The 24,280-nt window shown below is 44.6% G+C and overlaps 1 protein-coding gene across 1 annotated transcript; it reads left to right on the top strand.

Moving 5' to 3' along the window:
• LOC309603379 (E3 ubiquitin-protein ligase RBBP6-like) lies at positions 1-22,537 on the top strand (the record flags this gene model as incomplete). Its single annotated transcript, XM_082338243.1, has 18 exons — positions 1-166; positions 2,682-2,781; positions 4,465-4,503; positions 5,168-5,204; positions 6,654-6,698; positions 9,061-9,149; positions 9,266-9,362; positions 10,174-10,313; positions 11,227-11,399; positions 12,743-12,846; positions 13,295-13,560; positions 15,301-15,397; positions 15,478-15,556; positions 15,650-15,707; positions 16,812-17,177; positions 17,403-17,504; positions 18,156-19,886; positions 20,974-22,537. 18 exons carry the CDS (start codon positions 1-3, stop codon positions 22,535-22,537), a joined length of 5,253 nt encoding a protein of 1,750 aa, XP_082194369.1.
• Between the last annotated feature and the right edge of the window lie 1,743 nt (positions 22,538-24,280).

The raw sequence follows: 24,280 nt of genomic DNA, 5'->3' as shown, positions 1-24,280 counted from the left end.
ATGTCGTGCATCCACTATAAGTTCTTTTCCAAGCTGAACTACGATACAGTCACCTTCAATGGGCTCCACATCTCCCTGTGCGACCTGAAGCGCCAGATCATGGGCCGCGAGAAGCTGAAGGCGGCCAACTGTGACCTGCAGATCTCCAACGCCCAGACCCAAGAAGGTGGGTGGGGGTGGTGGGCACGGGGTGGGACGCGATAACGGGATTCGGCCACAGTCGGTAGCTGTGACTTGTGCTGGGGGCCCGACAGAGCTGTTGTTTTGTCGTCGCTGTCCTGACAGCTACCTTCAGGGCTGTGTTTTAGACACGTTTTTTAGCTTTAGTCCTTTCCGATTAAAAAAAAAAAAAAAAAAATTAACTTTTTAGTCTACGTGGTTTGACTTCACCTTTAACAAAATTTCCTCACCAAAATGCATTCAATTAATTGAGGCAAAGGAAAAATAAATGTATGAAAGCCAACTGGCCCCAGGTCCCTTCCCACAACGAGCTCAGCAATGTCCTCTGCTGTATGCAAACACTCTTCCACAAATTCTCTGACTGGTGGCTGAGCCAGTAGGAGCCTTCAAGCACCAAATACCAATATGGGCCATGATAAGTGTCCTACACAAATAAAGCCTTTACTTCACCAAGCTATTGTCACTCCTCAGGTGATCCATTTAAATGTGGACTGATTGACTTGGAAGGTGAATTCATTTTTATAGCAGTCTGTCATTAGATGGCTGGAGCTCTCTTCAGTGTGCACTTCACAAGTGGATTGAAAACAAGCACGTACCTGTCTCTCTCCAGATACATGCAAGGATAGTCGCTTCAGAAGGCAGATGTCAATGCTTCTCCTCTAACGGTCAATGAATTGTCACAAGATACTAAAAGAGGTCTTATTCCTCTTTCTGCGTCATACACCCGTTGTGCGTGTTCAAATTGACCGCTGCAGGCTTGCATGATTTGTGAATCAAAGCATTGGTTGCTGTCCTCATATATACAGTCTCTTTCTAGGAGAGGTGCTGCCGCTTGCAATCTTCTGCAGAACCCCCACAGTCCTCAGTTGGGCACAGGCGTAGCAAACCCCTGCCTTTTTGTGGAGCCACTGTTGCTTATCACGTATCTCTGAAATCGAAATCCGGTGGTTTGTGATCTGGAGCAGGAAGAATATTCTGCACGGCTTCGTTCAGCAGCTCAAAACCTTGAAGCTTGGGGCTTCGAGAAGTGCAGCTGGCATGAGCTCCCCGTTCTTTGTCTGGGCCTCAGTACTGTCGGAGGTCCTGCTCCATCGAAACATCCCAGGGCAGGCCTTTCTTGACAGGGGGCTGTGCAATGGTTAGATTTTCCTTTTGCGAAGAGCTCTAGGGGTTGGTTTCAGGATATGGGCCTTCTGGAAAAGCTTCTGGTTTTGTCAATGGTAGTCCTTTCTAGGACTAAGACACTGAAAAATGGAGCGTAAATTGTGAAATATTCCTATTTTGTATGTGATCACTGAGCAAAACCACCCTGACAGAGCTTGGCTGGGTATGCAGCATCTTTGGTTTTCAGACCATCGTCCTGATTTAGTCTGTGAAGGTAAGGGCTTTTGATATTGAAAACTGTAGGCAGATTACAGGGAATGGCTGCTGAGAGTGCTTTAACATATTTAGTCATCTCCAGCTTGTGGAAGTGCAATATCAAAACCATTCTCATGGAGAGATCTTTGCATTTTAAGCTGTCTCAGTCCAAGTGTCTCAGGCAGGTGGTTTTTTGTTGGGGCCTTGTGTAAAGGTCAGGCGGCTTTCCTCCTCTTCAGCAGACTGACATGGTGTGAGCCAAGGCAGAGCATGGGTAGCTTCAGGCACACGCTGTTTTCGAGAGGCTTTCCGAGGCTGCCTTCCTAAGGAATTTCCTTTGAGTCTCTCTGCTCTGCAAAAAGTGAATGGAAAGTATTCACATTCCTTTGGTTCATTCAAACGAGATGAGTAGCTGAAGAGGGGAGATACCGCGTTGGAGCCCATTCTGCCCTGCTTGTGAAAGCAAGCTCAAAACCCACCCAACATTTCTGTGATCCAAATTCTAGAACTGCCAGCCCCGTTTCCATTTCAGTGTAACGAGCAGCTGAGAAGTGTGGCTGTTGATGGATGAAGCTCCAAGAAATAGGCAGCGAGGGCAGGCTCTCTTCTGTGTTCTGTCCGTCCTGAGCACCAGCAGCGTAGCTGAAGCGTTTTTAGTGAACGGCTACTGAAGCAATGGCGCAGAGTTTCCAGGCTTTAGCGCAGTGCCTGTTTTGCTGCAGGGCAAGCTGGTCAGGCTTCAGAATCTGGTTTATGCAGGTGAGACTTTGCTGCTGTTTGTTTTTCTTCAAAGACCTCCTGGGTTTGGAGCCCAACAGAAGCAAAAGCCACTTCAGCTAGGTCAGGAAAGAACCTCATGCATTAGCAGAGCCTCCTTTAGTGACCCTTGGGACCATTTTGCTGTTGGCATTCCAACTATTTTAAAAAAATGAACAAGATGGTGCTGCTTGTGTTTGATTATCAGACCTGAAGATTTCTTGAACTGTACTGTTAGTGTGTTGAGATGATAAAAGCGCGATGTTACACATCAAATTTTGCTTTGACATCTGTGAGGGGGTTCTCTGAAGTGCTGTGTAATTAGCTATTAATATACATTCTTGGGAAGTGACTAATGTTTTTGTCTGTATTTATGTTGTTTGCAGAATACACCGATGATAACGCCCTCATTCCTAAGAACTCCTCGGTCATCGTTCGAAGAATCCCTGTTGCAGGAGTTAAAGCTGCCAGCAAACCATACGTGATGTAAGTATCCGTAAAGCATTGCATTCTTTGTTGGGGGTTTCAGTGTGTTAACTTTTTTATTGCTCGTAGTTTACAGAGGCATTCCGATTGGATCTTTCTTGTGAAAGCTGCTGTTAGTTTTTGTTGTAATGGGGTAAATTTTAATCTATCTGTCCCAAAGCAGACTTACCTTTTCAGACCTGCTGGGCCATGGGGTTTAACCTCCAACGGTGGTAACTTTTAAGATGGTTTCATTGGGTTTGTTCTTGGGGTTGATTCTTCTGAGAGCCAAGTTGTGGATCCTGTTTCCTCTACACGGAGAGATTCCTTACTCTATGTGTTTGCTTTGATGGCTTTTATAGTACAGACAGATAGGCATTGTAGTGTAAACTTGTAATTTGTTCCCATCTCCGAAGATTCTGCTTCTCAGGGTTTGACTCTTCCTTGCATTTGGGGGAGGGGGGGGGAGGGATATGGCAGCTCTTCTTACCCCCCAAATCTGGGGCTTTTGCACGCTAGCTCTAGAGGACAGACCAAGGGTTGCCAGCTGGCGAACCATGCAAACAAGAAGTTCCATTCAGAAGTGATTCTTAGTAGTTTCCTAAAGACAATGTCCGTTTCAGGCAAGAGAAAAACAACAATATCCTAAAGTATATTGCCTTTTGTGCGAGTACGATGAAGGAATGGATAATCCTTTCCAAACTTGAAACTCAGTAAGCCGTTTAGCACGGTACCAAATGTTACTAGTTATCCTTCTAAGTCTGTTTTTACCCTAAGGTGATACCGGTGCCCCAGGTTTTAGTTCTGTATTCCTAAGATTTACGGAGGACAGAGAACCGGGCATATTGATTAAAATGACAGCCCTTCGAATGCAATCCCGACTACAGGATTATTGCTGTCATTTATGTATTCATGCAGTCCAGTTCTATATTAGCTCCACTGGCATTGTTTGGAGGGTCCTCTTTGCCAGCCTACTTAAAGATACGCCTCTCCACCACAATTAGTTGCTATTATTAGCTTGGGGTTCTGCCACGTCTTTCTAATGTTGGTTCTCAGTAAATAAACTGATGAGTTACAGCGTGTCTTGAACCAACAGTACAGGAGCATCCTGGGACCCAGGAAGCCTTTGCAAGCAAAAACCCCTGAATTTATGTGGCTCTGCATGTAAACTTTGGGCGTATTACTGCCGTGGTTGTTACAGTGCTTTCAGGCGCTGCCTGGTAATTCTGGACGCCACAGCGTTGTGCTTATAAACAGGGCCTTGTGTTGGGGGTTAATTTCAACGCGTATGCTTAGCGCCGTCTTGTCAATGCATCCTCCGTTTCGGGTTGGATGGCACCCTCTCCTGGTATTGTAATGCTGCCCTGAAAGGAGAGGAGAGATGCTGCTAGCATCAAAGACCAAATAAATGCCTGCATGTGGGGATGAGGAAAGAATGGCCCTCTCTATTTGTACCTAAATTCCACTGCAGCCTTTGAATTGCCTCTGCTCATGGCACACTTTGGAGGACGTATGAATTGTTTGCTAACGCTATCAGCGGTTGCATGTCTGATCCATGATGAGTAGCATGCAGGGACAGATCAATGAGTGTGTGGAATCTCAGCGAGTTTTCAAATGTAATAAATATTTCCTAAACTATTGTAACATTTTCAAGATTATCTTAATGCAAATTCTGGCAATCAAGACCTTTTTCTTTTGTCGCAGGACTCCTAAGTCGCACAAAGCCCCAGGAACTGCTTTCAGGTGACCTTTCTATTACTATTTTGAGTCAATATAGCATACGTAACACATTTAATATTTTGGCACTTTCATAGCTAAATATGGCAGATATCTGAGCACAGGGCTTGGGCTTCCACAAAGAAACCCTGTTCTAAAGACTCTGCTGCTGACGGTTTTGGTATTTCTTTGTCCGACGGCTGATTTTTTTAACGTACGTGCACTTGCACTTCAAAGTGTCTAGACTGTCCCTGTTCTTTCTTAGAAACTGAAGTGCTGTATCTGGTGCCTATTTGTAACGCTGGGGGCACCCAGATTGGCTAAAGTGACCTTCGTGTTTTGATGGCTGATTATGGAAGAACACAGACCTGTAGTACAGACTTTGTATTTTTGATACTTCCATAGCAGAGACAAAATACCTGAGGGCTTGCTCTTGCACTGCTGTGTTCTATACCTGTAAGCCTTAGAGTAATTTGTGACAAAGTAGAAACGTGATTTGGGGATTTTTTTTTAGTTGCACTGCATGTACCAAGGGAGAACAGTTTGTGTATATGAATAAATTTCCACATGTACGAGACTATCGGGACATAATGTTTTGATATTCAGGTTTTATAACCGGTTTTCACTACTTTACGTTGGGTACAAGTGCTTTATTTGAAGTTCTGATCACCTTTATTTCTTCTTCTAGAAGAAGTCGAACTGAGCCAGCGAGTGGCACATCAAGAGCGGTATGTAAAACACAATCTCACGCTTTTTTCTACACACTGCCCTTAATTCTAAACAATGCAGTTTTGTAGTAGTTTTCCAAACATGAACTTAATATCTTTTCCAGTACAACATAGCATATGTTGTAAATACAATGTCTTTGATTGGGCATAGTAAAAACTGAGTAATGCCATTATTTGCACAGCTCTGATGTGAACGTTGGTATTTGTGCCCAGTAATGCGTTGTATTTCGTACTGAGTCTGCTAGAACATTTCCTGAATGACTTTGTGTTGTACAGAGGACGCGTGATCGGTTTTCGATCATGTAGGTTCAGGGTTTGCACAGCTGAACGTGGTGCCGTGTTCTCCATCTGGCTGCCTAGAGCTGGCAAGATGTATGTTTGTACAGCTTGTCGTGTGCTTTTTGTTTCTTTCGGGAATAAAGCACTGGAAAGCTTGCCAATTGTTGTTGAAGAGTAAAGCAGCAAAATTGAAATGAGTTAAGAGTTTTTTTAAAAAGCATGCACAAAAGCTTACACTTTGAATATTTCTTCATTGTCTTGTCTTATGTTAGCTATCATTCTCCACTTCCACATTGGCGCTCTTGCCCTAATGTTACTACGCCCAAAGCAGGAAAGTGGATCCTTTTTGACTTCGATTACTGTTTCAGTAACAGCAAGGATCTCTAGTTGGTGTTTGTCCTTCGAGGCTGCAGAAATGCAGAGAGTCATGGCCGTTGTTTTAGCACCGTCAGGCACAACTGTGATCCTTCCTGGCTGAATTTTTAGTTTGGCCAAGCTCTCGGTCACCTTTATTTCAATAATTTGAGCAGTTGATTTTTGTCTAGACAAAGTGGTGGTTACTTGTATGGCTGATGTTTTGGATTGGTGTTCTTATTTGGGTTTGGTGGGGGACGGTGAATATTCTTAAACTGGTGGACAGGAGGGGCAGAGTTCATGTTTCAGGGCATATACGCCCGTGCTTTATTTTGACGGGCAACTGTACTGTGTCCATAAACCCAAACCGTGTGCATTTCTAAACGACGAGACGTTAACTGCTTAATTTACAAACTACACTGAAAAGAAGTCTCCTGTCGTGATGCTTCCTTCTCAAACAAACTCAAGTATTTTTTTAAGTCCTTTTGAGCTGACAATTGACAGCTTCCTTACCCTTTCAGATTTTAAGCAGTTGTGAACATTGGACAGGGGTCCTTCTCTGAGATATTCTGGAGCAGCGAGTTGATCGCAAGCGGGTTTGGTTCTTTTAGTTTCTTCTCATGAACCACATAGGCACTCTTAAGCTGTCATAGGCTTGGACTTTGTTTTGAGCAGATACAGATTGCACTAGGTTAGAAATGCCTCTTTGAGTGACACTCAGAGGACATAGCGCAGGCTCTCAGGCTACAGCAGAGGTTAACTATTGCTGTGTTTTGATTGTAGAACTTGAATCTGTGTTTCATTTTTTGTGAACAGATTGATGACTCTTCCGCATCTATTTCTCTGGGCCAGCTTGCTAAGGTATGTACATATTCTTGTCAAATACTTAAAAAAAAAAGTGTTAGCTTCATATTTTTCAGTCCTATACCGTGATCTGTAGCTGGATGACTGTTGTAATGTGAACACAACTTTAATTTAATTCTTAGCAATTTAAAGTTTTTATTTTAACTTTAAAACGTGTGTATATTTTGGTACTATCCTGTAAAGAGGAGCTGCCCATTTGGGAAGATCGAAGGGGAGTACCTTCTCAGCCTCAACATAATGTTGCAGTATTACTCATCTGCAAGACACAAAGCAGCAGCACTTCGGAAGCTGTTTACCGTTTTTCCTATGTTTTGTTAATTTTGCGTTGGAAACTAACACACTTTTTACAGAAGAATTTAATTGGCTGTAAGTTATGGCCATTTCAAGGGGGTTTGCAACAGCCAAAATAGAAGCGCTTCTGGAACACGGACAATTGCATGGCTATTTTTGAATTTCTAGTCCTTATAGTTCTAGATGCATTCTGTGGATGCTGCACAATTTCATCAGTTGTAGCGTATCTCAAGTGGACACCACGGTCTAATTTGTTTGAATGCAGACTGTGTAAATTGTGTCAGTGTACCTAACTGTCGAGAGGAACATGCCGATGCGCATGTGTGGCATATTAGCAGATGTGCCCTTCTGAAACGGTTGTAACGCCCTGTTTTGCTATGGAGCTGCTTGCTGGTTTTGCTCAGCCAGGTGTCACTTTGTCGGGGAAAGCACTAGTGATGGCCCTTTGTGACAGGCGTAGTGCTAGCCAATTGAATTCCTAGTCTGCAAAGTTACAAAGATTAGAGAAGGCAGGGCTTAATGCAGAGGAGCTGGTTCTTTCTTCTGAAAATAAAGGCTGGAGTTCATTGCCGAGAAAGAGAAATCTCTCCCCACGGGTAACTTCTTCCCTCTCTTCCTGCAGAAATTAAATTGTGTACACTGGGGGGAAGGAAACATAAATTTCTTTGGAAGGCAGCCACCAAAAGAAATTGGTCTCCATTGGTGCTGTCTCTGAACGTGTCCTTGGTTCTGTAAACTCCTGTGAAGTTTTACTCTGAAATGTGAAAACCTGTGCAAGTAGGGCACACATTGAAGCTTTTGAGAAAATTTAAGTATTTCAGAAAAATACAGGAACATAGCATAAAGCAGCTCAAAACTGTTACTTGCTCTGACCTCTTCAGTGCAGACTGGCTTAGCATGGAGGCAATGTGTTAGCAGGTTTCTGTTTTATTATTCCCATGTATGAAATGCTATGTTTGAATTTTGGTCTGTTCCTAGTAAGGTTTTGTGGGTTTTGGGTGTGTTTTGTGAACCGTTTGGGTTCAAACAAACGAGTCAAGTATCTGTAAAGTTTTCTGTAAACGTTAATGATTTCATAGATGTCGATCTGCATTATGTGACTGTGGAGAAAAAGCTGTGTATATGAAACAACCATTTAAGAGAATGTTGAACCTGGCTGGTTGCTTTTGGGAGTGAATGCATCTAAAAACAAAAGCAGGAGTGGTTGACCTGCATGATCAGTGCCTGAAGGTCCAGATCATTTACAGTCACTCCCTCAGGCCCTGCTTGTATCTGGGCTGGTGTGTAATAAAAACATTGGAACAAACACGACTTAAAAAAAAATCAGCTACCTTCAGTAATTCTGGATAAGGTTTCTATTACGATTTGTATGTTAAAAGGACACAGTCAACTGGAAAAACCGGCAGGTTTTGCTTGCTGCAGTTAAATCGCTGAATATGAAGAGGGTAGCGGGGGGGAACGTGCAGCTGGGACTGCCTACAGCACATCGTGGTCAAATTTCCACTGACAAGAATCTTTTGTCTTGCTGAGGGATTATCAAAAGCTTGATTCCTTTTAATGCTTCTGTGTCTGAAGCTGAATTTCAGCCAGCAAGACCCACTTCCCCGACTCTTGTGTGTCCTTTTACTGCTGCGAAATGTAAATAATGGTACTTGCCTGCATCTTTCTCAATTAAACGTCCAGTGGCTATCTTCTGCTTCAAATAGTCTGGGGCTTAAAAATCCGTTTAAAAGTGCTGGATAGTATGATTTTTCCTACACAGAGCTTCAGTCCACTTGGAAGCACATTGGATTGGTTACAGGAGTCTTTGTGTGAGGTACAAAGAGAGCCCAAGGTTTGGAGTGCCCAAGAAGGCTCTTTTCAAGTAGGTTCCCAGGCCCATAAACCCCCTGCCGTGGCCTAAGGACTCCCCAGAGCATCTTCAGCACGGCTCTGTTTTCTGTCAGCGGCTGTTTTCATGCAGCCTCAGCCCGCGCTGTGCTGCTCTTTGCAGGATCGGGGGAGTGGTGGTGTCTTTGGCCGTGTGGGCTGAAATGTGTTTCTAATGTGTGTATTGCCTGTTGAACAGACTGCCAATCTGGCTGAGGCCAATGCCTCTGAAGAAGATAAAATCAAGGCTATGATGACACAGTCCTGCCATGAGTATCATCCAATCAAGTAAGTGTTGATAACGTCCAATCTGTTCTTTGAAGATGATGGAAAAATCATAGAGATGTTTGTTTTAACAAGAGAGACGCACGCATAGCTTTTTCTTTTTCCCAAAAACCTTTTAGTTACACGAAGAAACCCTTGGGTCTGCTTCCACCATCATATACCTGCTTCCGTTGCGGACAACCTGGCCACTATATAAAGAACTGCCCAACAAATGGGGTAAGGTTGAGGGGGACTTCTGGTGTTACTTGGGGGTTCATTTTTTTACCTTGGCAGTTACCTAACAACTACATGACTGCTCATCTTTGGAATTGTTTCTCTGGGGGTGAAATATAGAGGTTGTATGGCAATGTTGCAAAGCCCTTCAAAATTCAAGGGAAACCTGGAGTTGTAAATGTAAACTTTTATTTTTTCCAGGTCATAGACATTCAATATGTCCATAGATTGTTCTCTGTGAACTTCCATGCATATTTTTAGATATTCCAATATCATTGGAAATGTTTCTGGTTTTAACTCTTTTTAACAACAGTTCACAGTTTTTAGTATTTCATATAAACCTAAGCTCCTTTCTGTTGACCCCACCCGCTGAATATTTGCCTGTTTTAATGACACAAGCCTCTGGGTGAGTATGCATGCCATTTAACATTGTATATGCGTGAGGTATGAACTGAACCTTCATATACAGTTCCTCAGTGCCTGGTTCAGAGCACTGAACTGAGCTCGCCCTGGGAATTGCGCTTTGGAGGAGGAGCGGGTTGGTATCTCTTCTGAGCGGAGGGCAGGCTAAGGGATATTTCACCCTTAAGGAACCTGAAGTTAAGCCCAAGAGTGTCGACGGCGTTCAAAACACTGCTCAAGCCTTGGAACACCCTGGCTATATTCATTTAGGAAAATAAGTATTTTAGTCAAGCAACCTTCTGTTAAGGAAAAGGAGAGGATTAAAGGCTTTTGCTGCTTAGAATAATCATGGACATGTCATTTTAAGTGTGGGTCTTAAGATGAGCTATGTTTGCCTTTCTTCTCTTAACAGGGCAAAAATGTTGAGTCTGTTCCCAGAATTAAAAGGAGCACGGGAATTCCACGGAGTTTCCTGATAGAGGTGAAAGATCCCAATACAAAGGGTGCTATGCTAACCAGCACTGGGAAGTATGCCATACCAGCTATTAATGCGTAAGTAGGGAATTCATTGGACCGACCCAAAAGCGAATGAGAGAAACTGTGCGTAAATGTCTGAGTGGCCACGCGACCAAATCGGCCAGCCTCTGTAATTGCGGGGGAGGAAGCATTGTCGTTGTATCTGAACCTTAAAATCTGTGATACTTTCTAAGATTAAAATAGGGTGGCCCTACTGCTCATGGCCCTGGAAGCTGGTTAAACTAGTGCTGTGCTAAGAATCTCTATTTCTGCAAAACATTTCAGTAGTGTTGACAGTGGGAGTTGTTCTCTCTGAAAGCTCGTTTTGCTGCTGGTTTATGTTTCAAAGGCTTCTTGCAAAATGTAACCCATCGCCGTTGGACTGAGATTTCCTCCCCCTCTGACTTTTATCCAAGCTCACGTGTGAAACAGGCTGAAGTTTCCCTGTTGCTCTGAACTCAGAAAATCCAGCCGTGGGCTGACAAGAGGGGCTGTTACGAAATGCACTTGGTAGCACTTCTGCTTTTCTGTCGTGGATCTCCTTTTGTAGAAGCTGGAACATAGACTGCCCTTATTTATAAAATGGAATTACTCGGAGACTCACTTCATCCTGAGCCTGCAATTTACCTTTACCCCCTGGCAAAGGAGAGGTGGGATTCCTTGCACCCGATTTCTAGCTGTCAAAACATTATTGTTGTAGTCGGAGCCAATTTCTTAGTTGATCCAATGAATGGGAGAGTTCTGCAGAAGGAAAATTGTTCCCCCCTCCCTCTTCTGGTCTTGTGGCTATAGAAAAGCAGTTTAAACGAGATGCCTACGTCTTCAAAGGCTAGTGTGGAGCGAGGAGAATTCCATCTCTTGTCTTCCTTTGATAAAATCCTACGCTTGGAAAAGTTTTCCTTTCCTCGTCTTTCACTTTTTTCTTTTTCCTTCCCCCCCCCGCCTCCAGGGAAGCTTATGCCAGAGGCAAGAAGGAAAAGCCACCCTTTTTACCCGAGGAGCCGTCCTCCCCCTCCTCCTCCCATGATCCCGTTCCAGAGGAGCTGCTGTGTCTCCTTTGTAAAGATACAATGACTGATGCCGTGGTTATTCCCTGCTGTAGAAACAGTTACTGTGACGAATGTAAGTGTTACTCCCAGGTTTGTTAATCCCCAACATCAAACTGATCTTCTGAAAGCAGACATAGGAGATAACGGCATTACTTTGTCACCAGTTCGATGTAAGACTGAAGTATGGCCTGACTAGGAAAGGACTCTCCTTGTAGAAAGGAAAAAAAAAGGCAGAAAGCTTTTTCCCCTTTTTATGTATCTCATTAAATCTCTTTACACGCGTGTCGTGGTTTAACTCCAGCCGGCAACTAAGCACCACCCAGCCGCTCGCTCGCTCCCTCGCAGTGGGATGGGGAGAGAATCGGAAGGGTAAAAGCGAGAAAGCTGGTGGGTTGAGATAAAGACAGTTTAACAGGTGAAGCAAAAGCCGCGCGCACAAGCAAAGCAACACAAGGAATTCATTCCCTCCTTCCCATGGGCAGGGAGGAGTTCAGCCATCCCCAGGACAGCAGGGCTCCATCACGCGTAACCGTTACCTGGGAAGACAAACGCCATCACTCCCAGCATCCCCCCCTTCCTTCTTCTTCCCCCAGCTCTATATGCTGCGCATGACGCCATACGGTGTGGGATAGCCCTTGGCTCAGCTGGGGTCAGCTGTCCCGGCTGTGTCTCCTTCACACTTCTTCTGCCCCCCCGGCCTCCTTGCTGGTGGGGCGGTGTGAGAAGCAGAAAAGGCCTTGACTCTGTGGAAGCACCGCTCAGCCATAAGGAAACCATCCCCGTGTTACCAACCCTGTTTCCAGCACAAATCCAAACCATAGCCCCCCACTAGCTACTATGAAGAAAATTAACTCTGTCCCCGCCCAGACCAGCACAATATGGAAGGACGAGTATGAGAAGAGTGCGTAATTGTGCAGGAGATTCCAGAATTAGATAGTGACTGCATTTATTTGTCCACAGCCCTTTCTCTCATACAAAATTATATAGCCAGCTCTGGTGATTTGGTGTGGTCTGCAACAAACGGATAGTCAGGCATTTAATCCGCCGCCTTCTCCACCGGAGGGTTGGTTAAAACCTTCAGAACTCAAACCTCCTAATGTGTTGAAATGTGTTTTCTTCATTAACCTTGAGGTTAGTGACTTCTCACTGTACTAGCCAGCGGAAAGAAGATCAGTCGGAACATCAAGGCACAACCTCCTGTACATCTTCAGGTGTTGCATGAGTGCAGTATCAAACCGTATAGTTATTTGCTGCAGACTGGAAATTTTTTACACTGTTGAACATTGATCGCTCCGTGCTCTCAATTCAAGACCATATTCACCCATTAACCACACACTTGTGTTTAGAATTGATTAGAGCCCAAAAATACTCCTTAGTTTGGCTAAAAGCTGTTTTGATGATTCTGATGATTCACAGGTATTAGAACAGCGTTACTGGACTCTGAGGAACACAGATGCCCAACATGCCATCAAACAGACGTTTCTCCTGACGCTTTAGTCGCCAACAAGTCCCTACGCCAGGTAACACGATGACTTTCACGTAAACTGTTGGCAAGGAAAAGTCTATTTTTCAAAAGCTGAAAGGGAAGAAGATATTCATTTACCTCTCCTTAAGCAAGGCTAAATGGAGTAAGGCTCAATTTACTTTTCAAATACGTTATCTGTTGTTACAGAAGCTTACAACTCTTTAGAGACAATCTGGCAAATTCAGGTCACCCTTTTGTTTAACAGGCTTGTCTCACTTTCAAATTCAGTGCCAACGCTGGAGTACTTTAAATACGGCTGCTCTGAGTTGCAAGTCATGAATATCAGTGTTCAGTGTGATGTATCCATACATCTGTATGTTGATTCATTTTAGGACTGATAGCATTTACAGGAATACACAAGGAGTTTTACTCCGTGCAGGCTTTTCTTCGTCTGTCTACTGAAGTTTCGTATTAACTTTTTGTAAATGCTTTCCTGCCTCTAGGCTGTGAACAACTTCAGAAATGGGACTGGCTACGCAAAAGGGCTCCATAAGCAGGTTCAGCAGCAACAGCAGCAGCAGCCGCCACCGCCACCACCTCCACCACCACTCCTGAGGCAAACAACAGCCCGCAACCTGCAGCCTCTGCTCTGGCCAACAATTTCCAGCCAGCGGGATCCGCTCATGAGTCCACTGGCTTCTCTGGCTTCTCCTTCTGTTGCTGCTCTGTCATCGTTGGCCCCTGCTGAAAAGCCAGGTGGACCTTTTCGGTAAGGAAATCTGTAGATCAACACGAATATAAAAGGCACCAAGGTGCTGAAGTTAGATTGTTTCTCCTGAGCTTCTCAGCTAGCGATTTCTATAGCATTAGTGACAGTTCCAGAGAACTGTGGCCGTTCTGGGTTTGGGTTTTACTTTGAATGAGGACACTTGAATAATTTGGAAGCGTGCCTCATGCAAGAATTTTCTCCAAAGTATTTTGGTTTGCTTCTCTTACAAGTCATTCAGTACGCGTTGACCCTGAAAGAGGAACTTTTTTCCCCCAGGAGCCCTTTGAGTTTAAGCGGCTAGCAATTCCTAAAGTAAGCATTTGGTTATGTCAGAGCTTCTGGAGTGCATTCATTTCTCTTTAGTACTGAGGAAATAATCGTTTCCTGAAAAGCAAAAAAGCCCAATGAGAGGTAAAACTGACCAGGTGTTTCACATCACTTTTTTCTACAGTATTTCTATCATCAGTATTATAAGTCAGAGTCATTCTCAGTAATGCCGTGTAGTCAGCACCGCACGCAGATTTGGATAATAAACATTGAAACACTGTAAATTTGAAGTCTTTACAAACATTTACCAACAAAGTCCTAGTAGGCAACCCAGTGAAGCGGTAGGAAAATACATGGAAAATCTGTACTGTTGTTGAGGGCTTCTGTCCTTTCACTTTTATGCCTGGAATGCAAAGAGCCACTCTGTCCAGAAGACTGTCAGGCGCAGCTGCACCATTGACTACAAAGGTCACAAGTCAAAAGAACCTCTAAGGCAGCCACTGAGCCAGCACATAAACGTTTCCCAAGAGAATTTCAGTTCTTGCATCTTCCACAACTGAGAGTCAGTGTCTGGGCTATACGTACTCCAATCCTTTTATGTGCAGCCAGCTTACTAAAATATTTTTCCGGTGAGCCCTGGCAGCCAAGAGGGCAAACTGCATCCTGGGATGCATCAAAGGCAGGGGAAGCAGCCAGTGAAAAGAGGTCATTATCCTGCTGTATTCAGCGTTGCTGCGGCCTCCCCTTGAACACGGTGTGCAGTTCTGGGCCCCACAACTGAAGAAGGAGGTGAAGGTCCTTGAGTGCGTCGAGAGGAGGGCAACAGAGCTGGTGAAAGGGCTGGGAGGAATGTCCTCTGAGGAGCGGCTGAGGACTCTGCCTTTGTCCAGTTTGGAGAAGAGGAGGCGGAGGGGCCACCTCATTGCTCTCTGCAGCTTCCTGCGGAGGGGACGTGGAGAGGGAGGTGCTGATCTCTTCTCGGTGGGATGCAGTGATAGGACGTGTGGGAATGGTTCCAAGCTGCGCCAGGGGAGGCTTAGACTGGACATGAGGAAGCATTTCTTTACCGAGAGGTTGTTCAAACCCTGGAACGGGCTTCCTGGAGAGGTGGTCGATGCCCCAAGCCTGTCAGTGTTGGAGAGGGATTTGGACAATGCCCTTAATCCCATGCTTTAACTTGGTCAGCCCTGAATTGGTCAGGCAGTCAGAGCAGATGATCGTTGTGGGTCCCTTCCAACTGAAATAGTCTAGTCTATTCTGTTCTATTTCTCCTTAAATGCCACTAGTCCAAACAGACTTCTCGTCAGTGCTTCATTTGGAATCGGCCAACTTCCCATTTGTACATCTGGAGAAGATTATTTTTTCATTTTTTTCCCCATTTACTATAGTCAGCCTTTTCTCACTTGGGACTTTGTATTTCAAGTAGCACTTCAAAACACTGTTTGAATAATAAAAATTTGGGTTCTTTTGTAGTGATGCCGGTACTGTTCTACCTCCTGCTGCGCTGGTGAGTGCTGCTGGGCTTTCTGAATCTTCCTTTCAGTCAATCGGCAGTTTGGTGGAAGAGAAGGTAAATTTTATTTCAACATATGCAGTGCTGCTTGTATTTTAGCAGAGCTTCTTTTCCAACTGTTTGCATTTATTCACAAGGGCTGTCGGGTTCCTGTAGTAAGACAACCAGCGTTACCAAGTCTTCTGGGCCCCCAAGGACACTCAATACACACAACTGGTAAGCAACTATAACTTGAGAAGTTCTTTTCAAAACTTATCTTCAGATCAACTGAATGGGATTTTTTTCTTTTTCCTCTCTCCACGCCAAAAGGTCATCCCAGGAGAGCCAGCGCAGTTCGCTCAGCAGCTGGCAGACCAGGCTGGGAGCTGTAAGTATGCTACAGAAATTCAATATATTCCTACTTGTAACCCGTTAAACGAGACCATAACACGTAGCTTATACAGCAAATAATAATTTAGTAGCTTAAAGCTGATTTAGAATGAAATAAGTGTGCACAGATAGTTGTGGAGAATACAAGTGGTAATTCGTTTTTAAATGGCTTCATTTGAATTGGCTGGAAACCATAATTACATATAAAATTGAAATATCATTAAAGGGTGAGGTGGAAAGCCACCCTTCTGATCACTGGCTGAATAGGGCTGGAGAAATTGATTTCCCCATAGAAATCAGCCTCCAACGTTCTTTTTTACCAACTTAGTTGATACTGAGTGAGCAAAGCATTGGATAGTCAACGCTGTGTTGTGTTATTTTATAAAAATTTTGAATGTCTTCAATTCAGTCCTCTCAAATAGCCAAGCTGCTTTCTCTCAGTTGGAGAGAGAGAGAGGAGTCTGTTTTCTCTATTATTGCAGTGTCAAGTTAGTCCTTCCTTTTGGTACATATTTGTTATAGATAGATTGTAAGGGGGCATTGTGTTCATACTATGCTAAAGATAAATAAAAACAAACCCCAGGATCCATCCCACAGATTGTCTAAAATCTCAAATTCAGTAAGCGAGAAAATAACAATTTGGGGACAAAAGCAGGCCAAACACATCCTCATGAGGCAACAACATAGGAGGCTTATGTGGAAGAAGTTAAAAGAAGTTTGAGAGAAGATGAGTTAATATTTGTGCAGTGCTTTGAAGATCAGAAGTGTGAAGTATTGACCATATCAAGGAGTGGCAGAGGAGCGGTGGGCACTTGGCCCAGGGGAGATGGGAGTCTCTTTTAAGCACGGGCAGCCTCCATCCACAGGCGCAAAGCTGAGTATAAGGAGAGAAGACTGAGGGAACCGCTGGGGCTGGGGATGTGGAAGGCGAGTCTGAGGATCAAGAAATGAGGGCAGTCTCAAATGAACAGACAGCAGGGAGAGAAATGCTTAAGTTGAGAACAAGAAGTGCTCGCCACCGTGCTCCCGCTTCCTTCGCCTTCCTCTTTAAAATGGGGGCAGAGTGTAACAAACAGTGACACATGTTTTTGGGTTTCTTTAGAAGTTCAAATCGAGGACGCCCGCCTAGCGAACGTACCCAAAGGACTCAGGCCCCAGCACTGCCACCATCAATCGCCATCTTTGTGCCTGTGCCTCCACCTCCCTTGCATCCTCCACCACCCCATGCCCTTCCTCTCCCACCGCGGGTACCACCGCCCCAGTTGCCTCCTCAGTTTCCCCCTGGTCAGCCTCCAGCTGCTGGGTGCACTGCCCCCCCTCCAGGATATCCCCCCGCTCCTGCCAACAGGTCGCCAGCTTGGGTACCAGCAGCAGGACCAACGGCTCCTTCAAATACCATCCCAACGACACAAGCACCTCCTTTACCTAGGGAGGAGTTTTACAGAGAACAACAGAGACCTAAAGAGGAGTAAGTATTTGGCTCCATGCAAAAGTAAACCCAGACAAATGTCATTCTAAAGCTTTCCCTGAAACTTCTAGGCATTCTAAACTGGCTTTGCTTAACTAGGATGTTCACCTTTTGCATTTGCATGCAGTAGACATTTTCTCCTATCGGCCAGGGTTTCTTTCTTGATGTCTTTTTGTAAGAAAGGTCAAACTATCCTTGTAAGAAAGGTCAAACTTCTTTTAACAGGGAGAAGAAAAAGTCCAAATGTGATGAGCTTACAAAGGATTTTGGTAAAGAACTGATGGAATATAAAAAGATTCAAAAGGAGCGTAGGCGTTTGTTTTCCAGGTAACTGCTTTACACGTCCGTAATGGAGAAGCGGGTTGTCTAGAAGAATCAGGAGGAGTTCGCCTCCACCTCTCCATCGTCAGATGGATTGGATGAGTCAAGGGATCAGCAGCGACAGGAGTAAATAGTCCTGGGTGTAAGATTGCAGTACAAGTCTTTTGCATCCTGTACAAATTGCCAAACCAGTAGTGAAGATGAAGAGACTAAGCTGGCATTTTAAAATGGAGCTTTGCCGTCTTCAGGCTAAATCGTGTTTTCTTGGTGTTTGATACTGCACTCTAGCCATTAAGACTTGCACTTTTTGCATCTTACTGCAACAAAAATGATTTGCACTGCAGGTAGTTGTTGAGTAGTGAAAAATGTGTGCGTTCATGTACCAGTAGAGGCCAGAAGTGGGTGGAAATAGGCTTCCCCTTCCTGTATGTTGGTACACTAACAATGCAGCAGCTGTTCTGTCTCGTAAGCAGAAACTTTTACATACGATCAAGTTCTTCAGTTTGCAGTAGCAGTATGTCAGCAGCTGAAAGAAGCTTTGGCATTAGCCTGTGGAGAGGAAAAGAAACCCAAACCAAATTTGGGAGGAAAAAAAACTGGGGAGAGCGACTGTTTTGAGTTAACTTCACTTTTTTTGTGTTTTGTGTTTTTTTTAAGGTCCAAGTCTCCCTATAGTGCTTCATCTTACTCGAGAAGTTCATGCACCTACTCCAAGTCAAGATCAGGTTCTTCCCGCTCTCGCTCCTACTCTCGATCCTTTAGTCGTTCCCATTCTCGTTCCTGCTCACGATCCCCACGGTATTCAAGAAGAGGCAAAAGGAAGAGTCATAAATATCGTTCTAGGTCAAGGTCACGGGGTTATCACCATTCAAGGCTAAGAAGATACCGTTCACGATCAAGGTCTCCAGTGTTTAGAGGCCACTCTCCCACTACACGGACCGTACCTCGAGGGGAAGGAGGAAGGGAGTATTTTAACAGATACAGAGAAGTTCCTCCACATGATATGAAAGCTTGCTATGGCAGATCTGTTGACTTGAGAGATCCATTTGAAAAGGAAAGATACAGAGAATGGGAAAGGAACTCTAGAGAATGGTATGAAAAGTTTCACAAGAGCTTTGCTGTTGGCCCTCAACCTCCACCTCCAGTAAACAGGGGCAACTTTTCTCCAGATAGGTTTGGTCCGCCTGGGACCAGACGAGAGAATTTGCCACAGGCTTGGGGACGTAGGGAGGATTATCCTGGTGGGCAGAGCCACAGAAATCGTAATGCAGCTGGAAATTACCCTGAAAAACCTTCTGGAAGAGAGCGCCATGACATCCGAGATGCTACAAAATGCAAAGAGAAGGAGGGGGAACATCCACTGGGGGATGGCAAAGGAAATAAAGATAAAAACCCCCAGAAGAGAAGAAAAGGGGATGAGAATGAAGGCTTTCCCAAAGCTGAGTTGTTAGAAGGTGCGAGGAAAGCCAAAGAGCCAGTTCCAGCAGCAGATGTTAAAAAGGACTTTCTGTTCATGCTCCCAAGAAGAGACGATGCCACCCCTGTGAGAGATGAGCCTATGGAAGCAGATTCTCTTGCTTTCAAACCAGTATCTGCAAAGGCGAAAAAAGAGGAGAAGCCAAAAGCAAAAATTGACAAGACAAAGCGGAAAGCAGAAGCGGCTGTTCTGCCTAAGAACGACAGCATAATAAAACCAGCTAAAGCTTCCCAAGAGGAGGTGGACACCAATTGTGAAGAATCTCCTCGAATGGAACCTGCTGTGAAAAAAGTGAAGGAGGAGTTGCCAAAGACAGACAGTGTTAAAACCTCTTCCTCTCAAAAGGCTGAGAAGGCTCTTGGTTCCCCACGGAAAGCTCACCCCAAAGTTACAAAAGATCACCCAGAAACCAGAGCAGCCAACGAGGAAACGGCAAAGAAAGACCATCGAAAAGAAACCAAGTCGGAGAAGTCCTCCAACAAAGAGGGCAAGTCAAAAACACCTGCTGAAAAAAGCAACTCCTCTGATGTAAAACCTGAACAAAGAAAACGAAAAGTAGATGAAAAGGTTGCTGAAGAACATGAAGCGACTTCCCTAAAGGCCTCTAAGCCAGAAGCTGCTGACTCGAAAAGACCACCAAAGGGGAAGACTGAGCCTGATGGTGAAAAAGGAGAGCAAACTCCAGAAGAGGATAAACCTGCTTTTCTTAACAACCCCGCCAAAAAGATTAAACTGAACCAAGAAACTGGCAAAAAGGTTGTGAGTGGAGAAAATGTGCTACCTGCAGAAGAACCTGGTGAGAAAGCTGAGCCGAACAGCAGCAAAGTTAAGCAAGAAAAAGCAAAGGGAAAAGTAAGAAGCAAAGGAACGGCAGCTGATGGATCTAGTGCAACTCTGGTACATTGCACCAGGTACCTCATCTTTTCTTTTCCTATTCTTTCTTTCCTCCCTCCCCCCTGCAAACAAATGTAAAAGTCTGTATGGTGACTAATGAAAGGAACAGCTAAATCTGTGCTAAATGAGTGAATAATCTGTGATCTTTCCTGCTAAGCTGTACTTGGGTCAGAATCAAATTTTGTGAAAGAAAACAAGCAGTCTGTACTGCCCAGACAGCTCATAAGGTTAATTCATTGATGACGTCTTTCACCCTTACTTCTGGGACTTTTTTCCCCCCTTCTTATTCATTATATGTTGACTCTCTGAGGAGTCCCCTCGAGGTCTTCCTTCAGATCCAGCTTACTGCTAAAGGCAAGGATAACAGACATGTCTCTACCATGCAATATGTTGCCTTTGAAAAATTGCAAGGTGCTGTAATGATCTACTTTTGTCAGGGTGAGATGAAACGATACCTTGCAGAAATAGCAGCTTGGTTGCCAATATCTTGTACTGATTTGAGCTTTGAGCACAGTGCCGTGTTGACACAGCTACACTGCTTCCAGCTCAGTGCCAACTTCTTTGAAAGAGTGAATCTAGTGTGAAGCTGTTATTACGTACATTTCAGCATCTAAAGAAGCCGGACAGCGCAAACTCAAACCATTTAAGACGTCACTGGAGACTTAAGATAGTGTCTTGATATTCTAAACAGTTTTTAAAAGGTACATTTTTTCTGAAGAAGAACACTGGGACATGGGAATAAAACTGTGGTTGTGTATACCTCTCCCTCATTGCTTGCTTAGATGTCGAAACAAGAATGTATAGCTAATTTATCTACCATTGGTAGAAGCAGGACATGAAGGAATTACCAGGTCAGGCAGTCCCCAATCTGATAATCTCGTGTCTTTGTTAATTAAATGTAGAGTAGGAAGGTACTAAATTAATTGATTGCTCGTAGTCTTAGCTAGTGGACTTATCCTTTCTCTCGTCTGTTCCCTTAATTGAACATCTTTTGAAAAAATACGCAAGATTTAGAATGGAAACACAAGCCGTTTTCTAAACTGTTACAAAAGATGGCGGTGCGTATATCTCACCCACGATTAATGTCAGCTTTTTTCCTCTTAGCACTAGTTCTACTGGAGGAAGCCCCATTAGAAAGACTGAAGAAAAGCCAGACACAAAACAAACTGTCATTAAGACCATGGAGGAGTATAATAATGATATCACAGCCCCTGAGAAAGACATCCTTATTATGATCCAGGTCCCTCAGTCAAAGTGGGAGAAGGATGACTTTGAGTCTGAAGAGGAAGACATTCAATCTACCCAGGTGCCCGCAACCGTAGGAAAACCTGCTAATGTTATACAAAATGCAAGTGCTAAGCCACCAAACCCTGTAAAACAGAGTGAGAAAGAGACGGAGCCTTTGAAGGAAAGACAGAAAACTACAAAAGAGGTGAGTTATGAAAGCTCCCAGCATGACGCAAAAAGTTCAAAAAGTTCAATGTCAAATGAAAAAGGAAAAACCAAAGACCGGGATCATTCTTTGTCAGACAAAGACACCTCTGAGAAGAGAAAGAGCAGTGTTCAGCAAGAAGACGACCCCTCAGAACGTGCAACCGAGCAAGGAGATGGACAAAGTATTTCCCAATCTTCCAAAGACCGCAGATTTTCAGAGAAGCCTGATACTGGCCATGGATCCGCTGCTAAAGACTTTACTCCTAAGCAAGACAAAAATTCTGACCGTGATGGCAACAGAGATTATTCTAGTTCCAAGCGTAGAGATGAAAAGAGTGAATTAGCAAGGGGAAGAGAGTCCCCTTCTCAAAACAGAGAATCTACGTCAGTCCAGGAGAGTAAGCCGAGAGACGAACGAGCAGAGCTGTCCGAAAAGTGCACTGGAGACGCCAACAGGAGCAGCTGCAGCCCTCCGCCTGAGCAGCAGCAGTCTGATCACAAAGCTGCTCACGATTCCAAGCGCACATTGGAGGAACCCAAACCTCTAGATATAAACGCAGGAGAAGAGAAAGAGAAGCACGTACCAGAAGTAAAGAGCAATGAAGAGAAAGAGCCAGGTGGTAATAAGGCACCTTGGAGAGAGGAATCGCCAGATGTAAAACATGAGAAAGAGAACGTGACTGGACAAAACAATAAAAGTGTTGCCCAGCCTAAGCCTCAGGTAAGCAGCTCCTCGCCGCTCTCTTCTGATCGAACGCGAGACACTGATGAGGCTGCATTTGTACCAGACTGCAATGAAAGTGAGAGTAAGGTATCTGCAAAAGGTGAGGAAGCGGCAGGGAAAACTCATGACGACCCAAAGGAAAAGGCTGTTGATAAGGTGAAAGAGGATACAGCAGCACCTGCTGCAGGTGACCGGCCTGAAGCAAGGCGAAGTCAAAGGCAAAGCAGTCCCAGTGTTAGGCGCAGCCGTAGCCAAAGCCCTTCTGAGAGTCAGACTGGAGGCCACAGGAGCAGTGCCAGCTCAGGAGAGAGGCAAGACAGCAAGAAAAAGAACAAGAAAAAAAAGAAGAAGAAGGACAAGAAGCAGAAGAAACAGAAGAAGCAGAAGAAACACATTGGAAATGAAACGGAATTGGAAAAGAGCCACAAACACAAGCACAAGAAGAACAAATGGAAGAAGAGCAAAGACAAGGAGCAAGATGACCAAAAAGTGAAATCTGTCCCTACATAGAATGACAGATAATGAAAAAAGACTTAAATCCCAAGTCATCTGTATTAAACTTTGTTGAAATGTGAACGAGTTCAAGCATTGCAAATGATGACATGAAAGACCCTGCATTGCACTTAAAAAATTGCCGCTGGATTGTTTGATTTTTACATCGGAGCTTTAAAAAGCGAACATTTTGTACAGAATTGTGAGTTGTGACCACGCAACATGAAAGGCGTTGCTGGGGCCTCTTATTTTTAACCACCGTTAATTAGTCTGGCTGGAGTCTTCTGTCCTGAAAATTTTCACAGTTGAATTTTCTTTTAATTGCCTGGCAGAAGCAGCTGGTATCAGTTATAAAATAGCAGCAGAATGATTTGCAGAATACATTGCAGCCTTGTTATGTCACTTCTTGATTACAATAAAATGTTTTCAGTAAACTACCCGGTGTGATGAGCTTTTCAGTGATAGCTGAACATCAGCAGAGCAAAGCCTAGTGACAGAAAAAAGCCACCAGTAAAAGCTTGCTGGTAGCTGACATGTATGAAAAATAACGTCCACGGGTTTAATTTTGCAAAGAGAGGTAGGACTTCCAGTCTTCTGAACGGATGCCATGTGGGGAGGCGCTGCCGAGAGGTAAGCCAGCAAAGGGGAAAAGAATGGGAAGGTATTTACATATTTGTATGCAAAACACTTTCCTTCCAAGAGGAAAACCCCAGCCAAGTTTTCTGAAATGCAGCCAGAAACGGAGAGCTAAACCAGCCAAGACTGAATTAACCGAATGAACCACTCAAGGGTGCCTTCAAGTTAGGGGTCCAGCTTCGAGCTGGGTGTCCAGCTCCAACCCACCCCTGACCCCGAGGTGTCACCAAGAGTCTGCAGACCTCAAGGAGAGCAATGGGGCTGGACCAGGCTGTGAAGCCTGGGCTGCTCCGATCCTGGCAAGGGGATCGATGCGGCCTGCAGCCCAGGCAAATCCTGCCCGTCCGTGATGGGTGTGCTCAGCCCCTTGACCAGACTGCCCGTGGTTTGGGGCAGGCTCTGGAAGAGGGAAGGGCCTGAGCCATGGCCAGGCTGTGAACTCCTCTCGTTTCAATCTGATCATCGAGTCCAACCATTAACCTGTCACTGCCAAGTCCACCACTAAACCATGCCCTCGAGCACCACGTCTACCCGTCTTTTAAATACCTCCAGGGATGGAGACTCAACCACTTTTACCAACGACAGATCTTTGGTAAGTGACTGATATCGTGCATAACCTTGTAGTACGGTAACTTTGATTTTGTCTTGGTAACTTTAATTGCAGGCTGAATTGATGCTAATCAAACATTACATAAACTTGGCATGTACAATCCTTTAGACACAAACTGTTGACCAAGTCTGAGACTAGGTTTGGACCCATCTGCACCTAGTCTCCTCTCTGAGGAAGGAGTTTAGAAAGCAAGGGGGTCCACTCTGAACCTCGTGACTCTACGGGAGGGTCCTCCTTACCCTTTTGTGTCCCCGGTCTCTCTGTGAATCAGTCTAACTCGAGTGTAACTCAGTTTTCCTTTGTAGGATTCTTCCATGCAGTAATTAATAGAGTGAACCTCGCCATCGAACTTTGTTAAGTCAAAGTTTTACAACATCATATGAAAACCACTTTTGCTATTACCTTTGATGCAGAAATGCAGGATGAGATGCCTCAGTTGACTCAGCTGAATCCCTTCCCTCAGCAGGGGTAAAGGAGATCCCTGCCTGTCCCTGCCTGGGTATCCTGTCTAATAA

This window comes from Platalea leucorodia, assembly GCF_965183815.1.
Source record: "Platalea leucorodia genome assembly, contig: HAP1_HAP1_SCAFFOLD_66, whole genome shotgun sequence".
NCBI classification, from domain to species: domain Eukaryota; kingdom Metazoa; phylum Chordata; class Aves; order Pelecaniformes; family Threskiornithidae; genus Platalea; species Platalea leucorodia.
The sequence above is the reverse complement of the archived record's forward strand: the minus strand, read 5'-3'. Positions and strand labels throughout refer to the sequence as shown.